The sequence below is a fragment of the Maniola hyperantus genome, chromosome Z (assembly GCF_902806685.2).
Source record: "Maniola hyperantus chromosome Z, iAphHyp1.2, whole genome shotgun sequence".
Classification (NCBI taxonomy): Eukaryota; Metazoa; Arthropoda; class Insecta; order Lepidoptera; family Nymphalidae; genus Maniola; species Maniola hyperantus.
In genome coordinates, this window is record NC_048564.1 from 6,386,207 (window position 1) to 6,405,039 (window position 18,833).

An 18,833-nucleotide genomic window follows, 5' to 3' on the forward strand; every position below is an offset into this window, starting at 1 on the left:
ATGTATATGTTGAAATGATTTGTGAATTAGTGCAGACTAATTTTATTGATGACACATACATAAAGTAGATTAAGTTTAACAAAAGTTATTGTTATTCTCAATTCTAAATAAAAATAATAGATTATGAATTCTTTTTTAATCATTTAATCTACCTGACTGACATGAAAACTGATGATAAATCGTAACATCGTGCGTGTGTGCAACAATCATATCCTACCAGAAATAGTTGCTATTTTACGCCTGAAATAATTGCGATTGAACGCCGCGCCGCATCTAGTAGAAAATTAACATCGCTGCTTTTTGTGCATAGGAACATATCCATACCGGTACAGGTGATTTCGGAACGTAAAATTCGATCGAAAAGATCGACAACGCGTGAAGTCAAACTCAGTAAATCTTTTTTGCCTATTGCTTATTGCTTATTATTAGTCATCTGTGAAATATTTTTCGTATTTTCGTAAATTTCTATAATCTCTTGAATATGGATAATATTCATACTTGTCCAAAATCTTATGAAGTTTCCGTCGAATCATCTTATTTTTGTGTTTTTCGAGCATATCAGCATAGGCATCCGAGAAAGGCATTATATTGATGCCACCGTCTTTTGTCACTAGACCATGCATTCCGGGTACAAAACCTGTCTGAGGTCGTTGGAATGATGGATGGTATGGTAGTAAATGAGGAGAAAAACCGGATATTGGATTAATGTGTGAGTAAGGATATGGATTTGATGATATGGATATCAAAGGAGCTGGAGGAGGCGCTGGGAATAGAGGTAACGACGGAGCTCTTGCTATTAGTGGCGGAGAAGGTAATATGGGTATAGGTTGAGGTAATATTGGTACAGGTGGTGGTAATACTGGAACGGGTGGTGGCATCATTGGAACCAACACTGGAGGCGCCACGGGAGGCAATGGTGGTGATGGTGCTGGGCCGATTGGTGGCTCTTCAGAGCTTACCGGTCTTGGTGTATTAGCGAAGTTACAAAACTCGGGAATATTTCTTGGATACCAGTAGAGTGGGTTGCAAGGATCTTCATCAGGAGGCATTTTACTTTTAATGGAATTCATTTTAATTGGATCCATGTAGCTTACACCAGATATCGAACCGTGTGCTAGCGTTGCCCATAATAGCAAAAGTAGTTTCTGAAAAGAATGTCACAATTTCAAGTTTTTTGAACAGTAAAAAAATATTTTTCTTAGGGCCAAACCACACGCGCTTCTTTTAACATCGCTTATTTAAGCTACGGTTTCCTAGGAAAGTGGTGCCACCACATAATGGCCATGATGTCGAAACGGAGGACATTAAAGATGGCTGTCATAAAAGTGATGACACGTGGAAAGTTCCATCCACTACCGTAGCTTGCTGGCGCCATTTTGTTTTTAAATACATTCTTTTAACATTTTTAGTTTAAACAGTGTACCTACCTATACTCACTAATGTAGTTTAAACTTTTTATCATTTATTTAGTCTTGAATCTTAATAAAATCTAACCACTGCCAAAGGTCACTACTGTAGAGATCTCTTATAGAGATAATTCCCTGTCCATTTTTAGGGTTCCGTACCTCAAAAGGTAAAACGGAACCCTTATAGGATCACTTTGTTCTCTGTCTGTCTGTCTGTCTGCCCGTCTGTCTGTCAAGAAACCTACAGGGTACTTCCCGTTGACCTAGAATCATGAAATTTGGTTAGATTACACAAAAAAATTAAATTGTGGTCATGAACTAATAATTAGTATTTTCAACTTTCGAAGTGAGTGACTATATCAAGTGGGGTATCATATGAAAGATTTTCACCTGTACATTCTAAAACAGATTTTTATTTATTTTTATGCATCATAGTTATTGAATTATCGTGCAAAATGTCGAAAAAATACGACTGTAGAACGGAACCCTCATTGCGCTAGCCTGACTCGCACTTGTTTCTTATTACCTCCTATTATCTGTATTATAAATCTATGATTCTGATTCTACGTGTTTTGGTGACCTGTTGCATGAATGGTATTAAAGTGGCAGATGCCAGAGCCTAACTAAATTATTACTGTTGTTCAAATGCAAGCGAAGTAAAACGTGCAGACACTGTACAGCTTCCAATCCTAACGCTCAAATAAGTACTCGTAGGTTCAAATAAATACTTACGATTCAAAATTACTGGCGGCTGAGTGTCACAAGTTGCATTGCAATAACATATTAAGTATTATATTGTTGAGGTACTGAGTTATTTACTGTTTTTCTGTTGCTTATCAGCCGCCAAAATTATTCTAGCTCTTAAAAAGCGAAAAAATAGTCTTGTGTGCTTTGTTCCTTAGGAAAGATAAAAATCCAAATATAAAAATAGTGCCAAACTTACCCTGAAAATAATTTCCATTTTCATGACTTTCATTACAGTAGTTGATGATAACGATGATTGGAGTTGTGATTTGAGCGAAATTTCTTACTATATACGTACTTTTCAATGAAAGGACTTTTTTGAGCGGACAATGGGGTCTTGTTTATTGTTTTCATAGAACAATGAGCATAGAAAATGAGTAAACTTTTCAAGTTATTTGAAATACGACAGAATTCAATAGTAAGGATGCCTTGATGGCTTTATCATTCGGTTTTGGTGTTTTAAGAAATTTAAGATTATTTACATTTTTCCTTTTGTTTTATATTTACGAATTCATTTTAACTTCTAACAATTAAATAAATGCAAACCTGTTTATTTTTGAAATAAGTGAATGTGAATTTAATTAATATCATTCCGTGTTCCTTAGGTATTTGCTGATTTTTGCACGTTCCTATCTATCCATTTGGAATAAACATGACAACGCTCTTGACACGTTGAAAAAGTTGAAGACCGTCCATGGTCTGCATTTATTCTAGGGCTGGCAGACAAGCACTTATCGCCTATCGGCAACTACAACGTGTTATTTCAAAAACTTGATTTCGAGAAAAAAGGATTTGCAATGGCTGTAAATAAGTTTCTATCGAGTTTAGAAGGATAGTGTGTTCCGTGGGATTAACCGTCCAGTATCATAGATTAAGAAACAATATTTAAATTTTAATTTTATTCACTTATTTGTAATCAACAGCTTTACAGATAAAATAATTTTACATTTCAGACTTCATACTAAAATAAAGCCAAATAGGGTTACAATTTTGTTTAACAGTTCCAGAAAAATCAGCACTCAAACTTTAAGAAAAGTGGGTAATGTTTTTACGTACCTTTAGGTTACGTAATGTTAAAGGTACAAACACTATTCTATCGCACACATTTTGTTACTCCGAAAATAAGACAGATCTGGCAGTATTTGGATCTTGGCATCGATATAAATGACAAGATATTATGGTCAAGCGAACAAAATTTTTCACGGTTTTGGAACCAAATAAATCAGCGCCACCTCTTAGATACTAATGAACGACCCGTTTGAAATCCAGACGTCACTGAGGTTGCATTGGTGCTAAATAAACATTTTAGGACCAATGAGTCGGTGCCATTTTGCTTGTTCAATGGCCCTGTCCTTACGAAGTAATATATAAGTCTATGGATCTTGGTCTATAATAAGCTGGATAAGATAGTTCCATAAACTCATATTAATGAATTAAATAATTATTCAGTATTCACCTACTCATCGCTCTATTAACATAATATAATTAATATAGATATAGATGTTATTGGTCAAAAATAAATGGCAGACGGCCAGTAATTAATACTCTGGTGTAGCGTTTTTGCGATACGCTCAACCTTCGCTCAAAATTGCTAATTAGCGTGAAATGGGTAAATGATTTCTAAAGTGTGGTCGGATGGTGATTCTCTGAAAGTGTACATCATGCTTACTGTAGCGTCCACTAATAAACTTAAATATACGTCAAATGGCGTCAAAATGACGTCATTTCGATGTTAATGAGACATGGTTCCAGCGCAATAACAATTTGCGGGACTTATAACTATTTAAATGTTTCCTTCAAGGACACGGAGCCCTCGCTTTGGTGCTCGAATCTGACTCGCACTAGGCTAATTTTATTATTCAGACAAAAAATATTTATTGCTTTTTAATTCTCTGTAAAATCGAGCTATGTTTGTAGCTATTAAGTAAATTGAGGGCAATGTGGCGTAAGAAAAATAATGTTTCAGTTTCAACGTATTTTTCCAGCATTTTTTTTGTATGGTCAATACTGGGTAGGTACAGCAAACTCGGCAATTTCAAACAGAAAGGCTTTAATGTAAACAATTTCAATAGCAATTCGAGTTTAATTCGCACTGTTAAAAACATGCTAAAACTTGTCTGTTCCTAGGCATTTTTTGATCAATGACGAATTACCCGAGGGTAAGTGTAATATACAATGTAGAATATAGGAGAGTACAGTCTAATATAGAAGCCATTTTGAGACGCCAACCAGTCACAAACAAAACTATGTTTTCGAATTGAATTTTGAGAACATGGTTTCTATAGTATAGTAGTATAGACAACATAGTTTCGTTTGTGATTGGTTTGTCAATTAAAATGGTTAACGCCCACTGCGTTTTTTTGTCTTTGTCATTTATATGAGACTAGCTTATACTCGCGACTTCGTCCGCGTGGACTACACAAATTTCAAACCCCTGTTTCACCCCCTTAGGGGTTGAATTTTCAAAAATCTTTTCTTAGCGGATGCCTACGTCATAATAGCAATCTGCATGCCAAATTTCCGCCCGATCCGTCCAGTAGTTTGAGCTTTGCGTTGATAGATCAGTCAGTCAGTCAGTCACCTTTTCCTTATATATATATATATAGATTACGTAACAAACAGAGCCCTATAGTAACTTCTCTCCGTGGATAGAGTATAGAAAATGTATAGCAGTTTTATTGAAGTCGTTTTCTAGGCAGCATCGTACTGAACTTTGCCAGTACAGTGTCTTCCTCCGTTCCAGACTTCCATCGGACCAGTCCCCAGATTGTATAAGAATAACCATTTCATCATGCAACCACTTCATTTCTTGACAATTGCGATAGCGATGAAGTGGTTATTCTTACACAATTGGGGACCTGCCCCCCAATTGTGTAAGGATAACCATTTCATGGCTATCGCAATCGTCGAGAAATTCTGCCCTTTAATTGGTTGATTCGCTGTTTACATTTTTTCACAGCCAATCAAAGGGCAGAATTCTTGACGATTGCCATAGCCATGAAATGGTTATTCTTACACAATTAGGGGGCAGATTTGACATAACAATCATGAGCGAGTGAATATACATAAATAAGGTGCCTATTGTAAAATAAAAATTTTGCAGACAGTGGTGACTACCGACTGAAGTAAAAACATAAAAAACTATGAAATTAACAATGGTTTTGTTTTTGATTTTAATAAAGTATCAAAAACTAAAAATCATAATTTGCAAATTAAAACCACTTACATAAAGTTATTACTTCTATCAGCACTCCAAGCATTATTAACATTAGGAAGTTGGTGACACGACCGTGAAGTTTTTCCCATTCTTTTTATTTTATTTTATTCAGATTACAAGTTAGCCCTTGACTACAATCTAACCTGGTGGTAAGTGATGATGCAGTCTAAGATGGAAGCGGACTAAGCTGGTAGGGGCATGACAGTTTTTATTAAATCCATGCCCGTTTGGTTTTTACACGGCATCGTACCGGGATCGCTTAGCGGTGGCAAAATCTCCCAATGTGCCTAAGGAAATTCATCATAATAATATATTATTATGTAAAGTCAATTAACATAAGAACAAAACTTAAGACACTAGATAGGTACCTATTAGAATATTTCACTTTAGCTTGATGCAAAAAATATAGAATATGTACCTACCTATCTACGTATTTCTATTACATATTGTAGCTTTACAAAATTGAGCTCCAGTTTTCAGGAGTTCTGTTCAACTCTCGGGAATCGAGAGTGGAACTTTACTTATTAATTAGCTTCCATTAAGGAACAAAACAGAGCTTACAAGATACATTAATAAAATACAAAAACCTTTGATCGTGGTCCACTTGCGACTTTATTTTTATTTTTACTATAAAAACATTTTACCTATTCAAGTGTGTTTCATGCAGACAGGTTGCGAGAAAAGAGTTTTAATGGACAAAAGAAAAGCTTTATCAAATTTTTATAATTTTTATGATAGTGTTTTACATACACTTCAAGGAAATACTTTTAAATTATACTAATACTAAATAATACTAAATAATTTTAAATACATATCAAAAATTGCGTAACCGGCAGGAATCGAACCGGCATCTTCTGGGTTCGCGCCCGATGCCACTTTATCAAATTATTTCAACTTTTTAATTTTTAATAACGCTATTGCGTCATTACTTTTCATAACTCCATCTACAACTAGATTACCATTTTTAATTTTTTTGCGAGTTTTTAGTTTCTTTATTTGGTGCGTATCGTGTTTATCTGTATTGTTGTTAATTTCTGTTTGTATATTGGTAAGTAAATCGGAATTATCGTAGACTCGGGCAAGTTTTTTAATCATTGTAACGCTTTTATACGATACTGGTTGTTTATACATAGCAATGACACCGAGATATGGCGAAACACCCAGAAACGGTACGCTCGGAAGATCTTGTACATCTCGTTTTAATAATTCATACAACATTTCATACTGAGATGGACTCTTTGTTTCGTCCGACAAGTATTTAGCTGTGTAGATTGGGCTATAAACATAATTATAGGGGTAAATTAGCGCTGGTGGCTGAGCTAGTCTTTCTTTGACGATTCGGTATGGTGTCAACGTCTTTAATCGCGACCGTATTAAGTGCTCAAACATTTGTACGCATTTTTGAGGCAATTGCAGGGGATGCCAGTAGAATGGATTGCATTCGTTTACATCTCTATATCGCTGCTCGAAGTCAAAATGGTCCATGTATGTGACACCCGCTATGGACGCTACAATAATTTGTATAACGTCATACAAAAGTATCGTATATGTAAAAGTTCTGAAAAATAATATTAATTATGTTTTAATTACAAATTACATTATAAATTGTAGTAATAAATCTTATTGCAACTTTTTAAAAAGTCAAACACAATGGTTCTTCAATAGAATGGTGTTTTTTAGGGTTCCGTACTTCAAAAGTAAAAAAGGAACCATTATAGGATCACTTTGTTGTCTGTCTGTCCGTCTGTCTGTTGTGTCTGTCAAGAAAACCTATAGGGTACCTCCCATTGACCTAGAATTATGAAATTTGGTAGGTAGGTAGATCTTGTAGAACAAGTAAAGGAATAAATCCGAAAACCCTGAATTTGTGGTAACATCCAAAAAATGACCAGAACGCAGGATGGTGCTCAAAGAAAAATTAATGAACATATAAGTAACTAGATGATGCCCGCGACTTCGTCCGCATGGATTTAGGTTTTTAAAATCCCATGGGAACTCTTTGATTTTCCGGGATAAAAAGTAGCCTATGTATCCTTCCCCGGGATCCAAGCTATCTCTGTACCAAATTTCGTCAAAATTGGTTGAACAGATGGGCCGTGAAAAGCTAGCAGACAGACACACTTTCGCATTTATAATATTAGTAGGTATGGATTAAAATATTGGAGTTTGATGTGTACAAGAAAGGTTAGCCTTACCGTGTCATTTTGCACTAGTTTCTATTGTGGCGAAATGATTGAAACGTTCAGTTCTTTCAGTAGCGCATTGTTAGCACCTGCTCTTAATTTCTATTGCTCATAATATTGTTTCAAACAATGCCAATATTGAACACCTGATTGTTATATAATGTGCTGAATAACAAAGACCGCACAGCCGCACAGCCGACCGCACAACTATTGCGCATTCAATCTGGTTTACCGTGTTCGTTCTGCCGGATTATATCTAAAAGTGGTAATATTTAGGATAAGCTGAAAAAGTGAGAATTTTCGAAACTAATATTACACCCGAAAAAAAAAAAGGTTACGTAGGACCAAGGTTTTCTGATTGTTTTAGACTTTTAGTTCGAGGTAGGTAGAAAACTTTTTTAGAAAATCAGTTTTTTGTTTTTTTTTTGTTTTTTTGCGATTATTCTTAAAACTTTTTTTGCAGATTACCGCTTTTTAGATATAAGACGGCATTATTACCAGAGTGAACTAGAGTGAGTGAGCTCTTGGTTTGATCATGAATTGGCATCTGCCAAATATTAGGTAAGTATCTGCAGAGTATTTGCATATTTAAGAAGTAATAATTCTGGTCTTCAATTGTTGAGCATTAGGGGTGACGTGGATTCAAAGCTTAAAAGTTATTCAAATAAAATTCTTTGTCACGCTGCCAGGTTCATGCCCTGCGCTTTGTCACGTTGACAGAGTGAACTAGAGTGAGGGGACTCTCGGTTTGATCCTGAATCGATGATGTTATGTCAAATATTAGGCTATGGTGACGTGAAATCATAGATAAATAGGGCTTCATTAGGGCTACCTGCGTCATATGTACCATCATATTTTGACGCCTGCCAGTGACGTCGAAGCATCGACGTTTTGTTAGAACTTCCCTAATTACTGTCGTGAACTATGACGTTGATTATTCAGTGCACATCAGTGTCAGTGACATTTCACCCAAAGAATTTTTATGTACTACTTACTTCGTATTACCTCATATGTCGATGTTTTAACCTTATTTTAACTTCTTTTTATAGGTATATAGTCCATACAAAATAACAACTCACTCGCCATTTTAGCTCTATGTGTAAACTGTCATGTCAAAAGAACGATTCACTAAATAAGGACTAAAATAGTACTTCTGACATGACAGTTGACAAAAAAGATAAAACGGCGCGTGAGAACTTAAAATTTATGCATTGTAAATATTATGTTATAGTACACTCACCTGTTCTTATTTGGAGTAGGATTTTTTAATTATTTTATATTTCTATCTACTTGTTTTTTGAAACGTTTTGAGGATATCTGTAAAGTTTGATAAAAACTGGTAACAGAATAATTGGTGGTCGATCACAGTTTGTTGTGCATTCTGAAAAATTAAATATTTATTGAAAAATAAAACAATTTGCTTGTTTGCTCCATTTCTTTTAAGTGAAAAACAGCAACACAGTATCATAAAGTATTTTTCTCTATTTGACAGATATTTATAAAATATTAGACCCGCGAGTTCGTTCCCGTGGAATCAGGTTTTTCAAGTCCCGTAGATTTTTCCCGGAAAATCAAAGAATTCCTACGGGATTTTATAAAACCTAAATCCACTCGTACGAAGTCGTGGGCTAGTTATTAACAAAACGAAAATCTTTCGTACCAGTAACAGCTTCCGTATACTTGTAATTTGTTTCAGTAACTTCTATGATTGGTAAAAAAAATATTACACAGTTTGAAATTATTGTCCGTTAACTATTAATATAATATTTACAAAAAAACATAAAAATCTTACCGTCTACCGGTTGCGAATCTTCGATGAATTCCGTGTAACCTATACAATATTTAATAAATAAGTAACTATAGTACGCGACAGGTCGAGATGGCAATCGGAATGGGGATGCCCCGCAGGCTTGCACATCCCCCGCGCTATCCTGGTGCGGGAGAGCGTGGGTTTGTGGGGAGTCCCCACCCCGATTGCCATGTTGACCTGGCGTAAACTAGGATTTAAATTTTGTTTGTAGGTATTCCAATGGCGTACAGCATTATGCTAAATAAAGTGCAAATAAATAATAATATTGTGAACAATTAATCGCCAAATATATCAAACTAAACTTTTTTATGAATTATTCAATATAAATATGCGTCTGCGTATAGTTTACCCGATTAATTTGAAACTATATACTGTTGTTGTTGGCACTTGCGTATAAGTTTTTGACATAGTACCATCAATGTACAATAGGTAGTGTGCGAGCTCCATAATGCATTGCAATGCTTGCCGGACACAGTTTATTTCGCATAAAATAGCTGTTTACTTATTCAACTGTAATAAAATATATAACCAGATTTCATTTCTTGCAACCTTGTTGCATCCAATGTTTTCTATAACATATAACGCATAAAATTTAACTCCTCACGCACCATTTTAACTTTATGTGTCAAATTTCATGTCAAAAATACGATTTTAGTCCTTATTTTAAAAATGAACCCATAGGATGAACCGTACTTTTGACATGACAGTTGACACATTGAGTTAAAATGACGCGTGATGAGTTATTTTGTACGGACTATATAACTGTTTGTGAAATTGTAATAAACATTCACTTACTTTTATTTACTCCGTTGCTATTTTCAATGAATACTAAATTAAGAAGAAAAATAAAAGCAGTCGTTATTGTCCAACGCATAGTAGGTATCTAGAGCTATTTTTATTAGGCTACAAAAACTGAGTGTATTATTTACCAACGTAATATTAATAAAAATATTGTAACATAAAAATGTAGACCATAATAATATATGACATTGATAAAATAATTCAGTAGGTACCTACTGTTTTTCATCGAAATATCAGTAGGTACCCTTATTATAAATGCGAGAGTGTGTTTGTTTGTTGGTTTATTGGTTTGTTGGTTTGTCCTTCAATCACGTCGCAACGGAGCGACGGATTGACGTGATTTGCATAGATATAGTTAAAGACCTGGAGAGTGACATAGGCTACTTTTTTTCCGGAAAATCAAAGAGTTCCCACGGGATTTTTAAAAAAACCTAATTTCACGCGAAAGAAGTCACCGGTGTCAGCTAGTATTAAATATTTTGTACGTACTTAATATATAACGTGGGCTGATCCACAATTTTAAAATCACTCGGCTCGCAATGGAGGACTAAGTATTTTAGGAGTTTCGTTTTCAGGAAAACTTCAAAATAGCTTTCGATATAAAGAACTCTGCAAGAGAACCAATACTGACAGATCCCAAACTAATAGCTTTAAACGGCAGTGAGGTTTATAAGCTTATGGCAGGAGCTATTTAGAGATTACAAAGAACTATCTATTAAAAATTAGTCAAGTAACATTGGCAACTGGATAGGTGGCCGTCTTTGGTGACCGAACTGAGTCTTAAGTCAAAGTCAAAGTCAAAATATTATTTACTTAGCTGTTGCACTCGGACGAACAGGCGACCTCCCTGCCGCAGTGGTGAGCGCTGTGACTTTTTGGTGGCAATCGGGGTATGAGACGGGGGCACGCCCCGTACACCCGCACGTCACCCGCGCTCGGGTTGGCGCGGGGCCTGTGCATGTTGCGGGGCGTTCCCTCCCCGATTGCCATCTCGACCTGTCGCATACTGTACGTAGGTACCTACTTTAAATATGTATATTTGCTTGGGCACGTTTGGAACCCTCGTAGCGTACGTAATTAACTATCACCACTTATATCTCCATACATTGACCTTCAGTAAGCGTAACATGTTACCTACTCTGAATAAATAATTTGACTTTTATCTTGACTTTGATTTTGCTTGTACGTGAATATTATAAAAAAGGCGTGCTACAAAAATTTTAGAGTGTACCTATCGAGAAATAAAACATCAATTTACAAAATTTACCTATATATTTATCTTTTTTATTTTATTTATTCGTTCAAGAACATCATCAAATCTTTTATTAGTTATAAAAGTAGGTACTTTCACTGTCATTGGTGGACAGCAACAATCTTTTTCCAATTCTTTTGGAGCACCTATAATCTCTCCGTTTCTTCTTTTCCTGACCAATTCATCATTTATGTTTTCACTTTCGTTTGTTTTCAGAAAGTCTTCTTTTAAATGTTTCAGATCTTCGTTTTTTATTAAACCCTTTATAAGCAGAAAATGTAACATATCTTCGTTGAACTTATACTCCATAGAACACTCTAGAAATACATAATACAACTATAACGATAAATACAACATAATATAATACATTCGATTCCATGGACAGCATGTCCTATTCAAAATGAGATTACCATCCATCCATTCTCGGCCATCAGCGCCGAACAGGCCAAGAGGCGCAAATATGAAAACCTCGATGGGAGCTTCGTATTCGTGCCTTTTGGTGTGGAGACCTTGGGGCCGTGGGGCCCGGGGGCTCGAGCTCTTTTTGAAGAAATTGCGAAAAGAGTTATCGAGTCAACCGGGGACCCGAGAGCTGGCAGCTACCTTGGTCAAAGAATTAGTTTGGCCATCCAAAGGGGTAATGCTGCCAGCATCTTGGGTACAATGCCTCGCTGCGGTGGTCTCGATGAGGTTTTAGATTTAATTTAATTTATTTTAGTTTTAATTTAATGTTGTTTTTTTTTAGATTTAAGTTTATTAATAGTTTATTTAAATAATTTAAATACAAATAACTTTATAAACAAAAAAAAATGAGATTTTTACGTTTATTTCTTCTATAACTAAAAAAATTAATATATTTGGTTCTTTGTCCCTTATTGTGTTTCAATGGCATTCATCTCATTGATATGAAACTTTTTGCAATTTTAATTACTTAGATTAAGGAACTATTTATGAAGATATTAGCGCGGGGTTTATGTATCTTTTGATACATTAAAGCGTGATTCAAAGAATGGCGACCCGTTACCTGGGTTATATTACACTAGCTGATGCCCGCGACTTTGTCAGCGTGGATTTACGTTTTTCAAAATCCCGCGAAAACTTTCATTTTCCGGGATTAATAGTAGCCTATGTGTTAATCCAGGTAATAATCTATCTCCATTCCAAATTTCATCTAAATCCGCTTAGCCGTTTTTGCGTGATTGAGTAACAAACATCCAAACATCCACACTTTCACATTTATAATATTAGTAGGATTAGGTACATGGTAAAAGTTAAGTGAGATTCTCTATTTATTTTTGTGAAATGTAGGGTGGAACAAAATTAAAATTGTAGGTACATTTAACGGGCAAGAGGAATAATTGACGGAGATAGCGCAACAAGGACAAAAGTTTTAACAACTGAAGCGGACAAAAGTTCCAGTTATGTCTAGAATACTTAAATGGCGATCTCAGCAGCTGCAGTAAGTATCTATGGCAAGAATTGAAATAAATAGTCATTCTCTTACAAGATGAGTTGAAAACTAACCCGATTACGATCGTCTTAATAAACGCTGAAAAATTATAGAAAAATTGTTTTTCTGTCGCTTGGTATATTTTAATGTTGTAGTATTTTTATATTTATGAACTCAAAATTTTCTCCTCTTGCATTTCACACCCCACTCGATATGATAACAAAAAAAAATTTGAAACCTCCACTTTTTTGGGTACAACAAAATCAATACGGCGGAAGCCATATTGATTTTGTTAATTTAAAAAGTAGCCTATGTCACCCGGACTATAATAACAAATTATTGACACCTCATTCATTAAAATAAGCTCAGTAGTGTAGATGCTACGGTGGAACACACATAGATACAAACATACATACACAGAAAGAAACCCTTCCGTAGTCGGGTAAAAATACAGTAAGAAATAAGACTCAAATTTTACCGAGCGAACACATTCTATTCAAGTTCATCTAGTCCGCGTGGATTTAGGTTTTTAAAAATCCCGTGGGAACTCTTTGATTTTCCGGGATAAAAAGTAACCTATGTCCTTCTCTGGGATGCAAGCTATCACTATACCAAATTTAGTCAACAACGGATGGGCCGTGAAAGGCTAGCAGACAGACAGACAGACAGACAGACAGACGGACAGACACACTTTCGCATTTAAAATATTAGTGATCAATAATATCATAAAGACCATTGACTACTAAGTAGATCAAGGCGAAAAGAACCATTCTATTTTTATTTTGCCCTATGCAGTTATCACTCCAAATAACTGCATTTTTTTTAAGTTTTTGTTTTCTCTGAAGTAGCGTCCATTTTTAAACGTGTAATTTAGTCAACTAACCGCACATAAACAATAACACCATACTAACAGCCGTCCGCCACCCGCAACCGAGGCCCGCACGCACCCAAACACAGACCCTTATGAGCGAAACTTCGTTGGCACTTAGACCCCGCCATAACTTTATTTGTGTGTAGGTAAAATTTTAAACGAAACAGGCACTTGGATCCATTTGGATATTGTTAGGCTTGGCACTTAGATTGTATTTTCGTAAAAATATTGATTTTTGATTTTTTGGCACTTAGACCCTTTAGATTTACAACCCTTCAATTATTTATCTACCTACTTTAAGCGTAACTCAGAAAAGCGGGTTTAATTTAACTAATTTTATAAGTTATTAAAATGTCCTCATATAAAGCTTGCACGTGGATATAGATCACAACGCGTAGGGCTTATTGAGAGTTTTAATCTTTATAATAACCTAACTGCAATATTAACTTGACTAGGACACAATTGCTATTGCAACCACATAATCAAAATAGCGACCTAAACACAAAAGTATTTAAGAGTCGACGAGTCTCGAGTCGGATCGAGACTGGCCTAAAAATCTTCAAACACCCGTATTTATACAAATCGATTCAAGATGGCTCCCCCGCCACAGATCACGTGACATCGGATGAGTCAAAATATTGTCTAATTCATTAAACTAACTTCAATAAGCTAACACTACGTATATCTTCAAGTCAAAGAATTAATAGATAATTTGCCAAAAAAACTGTTGAGTTATGAAAAGTACAAGTCAGACAAACAAACAGACTCACTGGCATTTACAGAACATATTACCATAAATTATTTACAAAATATGAATTTAAAAAAAAATAACATGCTGTACACTAACCTTTATTGGGAGGACATTCGCATAATACATCTGGATTTTTTATTGGCATCAAATTATTATCTAAATGTCGACGAAAGCTATATTCTGTAGGTTTTTGGGGTACTGACCATGCCCACCGATTCCATGGCAACGGGCCTTGAACTTCAGCGGAAGTTGTAGACAGTAGTATAAATAATATCTTAAAGATATCATTGAACTCAAGCTAAAATATTTATTTGTGTAGTTAAATGTTCATCTCACTGAATTTCAGCCAATACCCACGGAGACTAAGCAATACGCAGAAAGTAGGTATATAAGGTAGGTACATAGCACAAATAAGAATGAGCGCAAAGAAAGGTGCACTCTCTACTCCTTCACTATAACAGACAGAAAGAACAGCAATCCGACATGACAGGAGAGATTAAAGGCAAGAGGGTGTAACACCATCAGCTTTTTTCGGCACTAACAACTCCGGGCTATTACCGAGGAATCTTTGACTCAAAGATCTATAATAACTTTTTGGTACGTTTTGGTATTTGTACCTGAGAGCTCATACTCATGATCCACGGCTGAATGAGCTAATCACTCACAATAAGGAAGTTATATATAATTAATCGATACGACAGCGATAAACTACCTATAGTCCCTACAAAATGTCTCCTCACGCGGCATTTTAACTCTATGGGTCAACTGTTGTGTCAAAAGTCCCGTTCACCTTTAAAATAAGAACTAATATCGTACTTTTGACATGAAATTTGACACAAAAAGTTAAAATGGCGCGTTAGGAGTTAAATTTTATGCGTTATATAAACTGATATTATGAACTATTGGGTCTGTAAAGACATGCCAGGAACACCTCACTGTGATACATCACAGTCACGGTTTAGATCGCTAGCTCCATGTCACCTCCATGCAAAACAAATACAAATACACACGCACGCAAATCTACATTATGAAAAAATCTATGAAAGCTTTTCTGAAATGCTACAATCCATACTAAATATCTTTAGCTATGTTTTCAAAGTATTCACATATAAATAGGTGCTATGCATATGAAGGTTATACAAAATAAATAAACTTCTTTTATAATATTTATTTGTAAACATCAGCCTTTTCTTGATCTGAAAGGCCAAAAGGTTCGGTTAATTTTCTCTTTTGGAAGCTGATATGAATTTGAAAGATACTTATACGTGCTTAGAAATTTCTCATTATGTAAGTTGTGCAGAAATATTTGTTTTCTCGTTCTTAAAACGCTTTTAGTTTTAAATGCATAAGTTACTTCAAAATCTACTTTGCTAACTTTAATCTTATCCTTACAATGCGGAGCTAAAATAGGCTGTCTCAAAGACTCTTCAGAATCATATGAACTGCAGGTAGGGCAAGTTGTAAAGGGTACTCTAGTAGTGCTTTTTCGAAATGGAGCATGATCTGCTTTTGAATAAAAACTTTCATGGTCTCGAGAGTAAATTTTTTGGTATATAGTTTGACTTTTTTTCTGTCCAACGTAAATTGGGAACAGCATATTAAAGTTACTGATGTTTGAACTATGGCATCCTCCGTTGCAAATTCTAAACGGTGCCGTAAAAAGCAAATATTTTGGCCGTTCTTTGGGTGCTAGAAAATGATTGTGTTATAAATATAGATATATCTCCGGTTACGACGGCAAATACTAGTTTGACGTTTTTAAAATGAACTAGTTTATGTTTGTGACTTCATCTACGTGGACTACACAAATTTCTAACCCCTATTTCACTCCTTTAGGGGTTGAATTTTCAAAAATTCTTTCTTAGCGGATTCCTACGTCATAATAGCTCTATCTGCATGCCAAATTTCAGCCCTATCCATCCAGTAGTTTGAGCTGTGCGTTGATAGATCAGTCAGTCACCTTTTCATTTTATATAATATTTAAGGTTCTTCATATTTAAGGTTTAAGGCCTGTTTCAAAACCGCCAAATTTTTGTCTGACGAATTAGGAAGTAAGATATGTAAAAAAATCATTAATTATTTATTACATCCATGTATATTTGCGAATATACATTTTGACGTTTTAGCAATAATGTCAGACGAAGTTAATTTCGTGGTGGTGAATTAGCTAGATTTTTAACTTTAATCAAACAGCAGACAGAATTAAATTTTAAGTTCTTCGTTTAAATGAATAATTTTATATGTATAGAGCTTGTAACTTACTTTCCCCATTAACAAAGTTTTTGAAAAACTTTTCTCCATCGACAGCATCATTGATATTTTCTGGTACCTTGTGCAAGTTTTCTGTTTCTGCTGAAGTAGGTGTACTACAAATAAGACTGAGAACTCCAACTCTAAATACTAAATAGGCCATGTTTATAGAAATAACTGGAACTTGGACGTTATTGAAAATACCCAATTTATTTTTTTACAGTATTCATGTAATAAAATGTTTTATGTACATATGTATGTACAAGCTGTGATAGCCTAGTGGTTTGGACGTCCGCCTTCTAATCGGAGGTCGGGGGTTCGATCCCGGGCACGCAACTCTAACTTTTCGGAGCTATGTGCGTTTTATGTAATTAAATATCACTTGCTTTAATGGTGAAGGAAAACATCGTGAGGAAACCTGCATGCCTGAGAGTTCTCCATAATGTTCTCAAAGGTGTGTGAAGTCTACCAATCCGCACATGGCCAGCGTGGTAGACTATGGCCAAAACCCTTCTCTCTGAGAGGAGACCCGTGCTCTGTAGTGAGCCGGCGATGGGTTGATCGTGATGATGATGATGACATATGTATCTATTTCAGAAGGCAATGTTGATGATTGTGATGTAGCTGCTACAGCTTAACCTTCTAATAATAACAAAAAACCACTATTTTTTTTAACTAGATAATGCTTACAATTTTGTGTGCGCCTTTTTTTCAAAATTACCCTCTGAATTCTTTGATAAAAAATATTCTTTGTCCGCCTCTGAAAAACAAGCTAAGTATATCGGTCATATGAAAGAATTGCAAAAAGGAAAGAAACATAGATTAGTATTTATTATCTATTCAGTTCACTTTTTAATGAAGTCATCTGAATCGTCAAGATTTTTGATAAACGAAGTAATCGCTGCCACAAATATTTTGTTATTCATAATATCAAGTAAAATGTCCATATAGGGGGATCTTCATCATTGATTTCACCACTCAATACAGTAAAATTAACTAGGTATCGTATTGATCAGTGTAATAATTATTTCATGTAAACAAAATATTTGGTATTTATGTACAAACAAAATACTTTAGGTACTTATAGAATTTTTTCATAATTTTAACTTTAACACCAGTATAGTCATGTGTGTGGTTGTGTGTTACAATTTTATTTTTGGAATATTACATAAAATACATAAAAAAACAAGTGAAATCATCAGGTTTCGTTCACGTTTGTACCTAACCAATTTTTTAATTGTTAGACGATCTTTTTTCAGTGTCACATTACAGATCAGTGAAACATTAGATAGAGTAAATTAATAAGATTTAAGTTTCAATTTAATAAAATCTTACTTTGAGCTCAGAAGTGAGTTTGTTATCCTACACCAAAATAGTATATAATATTTACTTTAGCCTAGGTAGACTGTACTGTTGCCTGAAATTAAATACGACTCAAAACTTGTTTTTCTTTTTATCAAGCTCCCTCATACACGTTATTGTGCGTACATTTTTGCTTTCAAATGGGATTTTAAAAGGTTTTATAATCCCTTCACTGCAATCCTAAAAAAATGAAATTGCTGTTTAATTAATCCGACTGTCAGTATAAGTTTTTACCTATTCATATTTGTATTTGAATATCCAAAAATAAACGTTCTTTCGATGAAAGCCGTATTTAGAATATAAATAATATTATCGTAAAAAAATATTCACCGGAAAATAACTATAATACGATGTTTGACTATGTCCAAAATAAATTATTTCTCAGTGATTATTAAATAGAGGGACTTCCAAAATACGTGAAATCCACGTCCTTTTTTTAGTTTTATGTGTGATAACCATTTTAAATTTTCGATTAATCTAAAAAAAATCAAAAGGTTAATATTTTAAGCCAAAATACAAGGAAAAAAGCATTTCTTTAAAATGTCACGATACTATTTATTATGAAAGTGATGCTAATGTGAGTCAACATTACAAAATCCATCTTTTTATTTTGAGTGTATTAGCTCGACGCGGATGTTATAAAATATTTATGCACATTAATTTATAGCTGTCATTGATCCAAACTCTTTCCAATTGGCGAAACTGTTCTTGACTTCTTGACAATTGGTTTGTGAGC

The 18,833-nt window shown here is 34.8% G+C and overlaps 1 protein-coding gene and 1 long non-coding RNA gene across 2 annotated transcripts; both read right to left on the reverse strand.

Annotated features, from left to right (window-relative positions):
- Positions 1-396: 396 nt before the first annotated feature.
- Positions 397-2,428, reverse strand: LOC117995253 (uncharacterized). Its single transcript, XM_034983245.2, has 2 exons — positions 2,350-2,428; positions 397-1,145 (listed from the first exon to the last, which is right to left on the reverse strand). The coding sequence occupies exons 1-2, from the start codon at positions 2,380-2,382 to the stop codon at positions 426-428; spliced, it is 753 nt and encodes a 250-aa protein (XP_034839136.1). The 5' UTR covers positions 2,383-2,428; the 3' UTR covers positions 397-425.
- A 9,021-nt stretch (positions 2,429-11,449) lies between these two features.
- LOC138404584 (uncharacterized) lies at positions 11,450-16,913 on the reverse strand. Its single transcript, XR_011238477.1, has 3 exons — positions 16,748-16,913; positions 14,582-14,783; positions 11,450-11,730 (listed from the first exon to the last, which is right to left on the reverse strand). It is a non-coding gene; the product is annotated as an uncharacterized lncRNA (long non-coding RNA).
- Between the last annotated feature and the right edge of the window lie 1,920 nt (positions 16,914-18,833).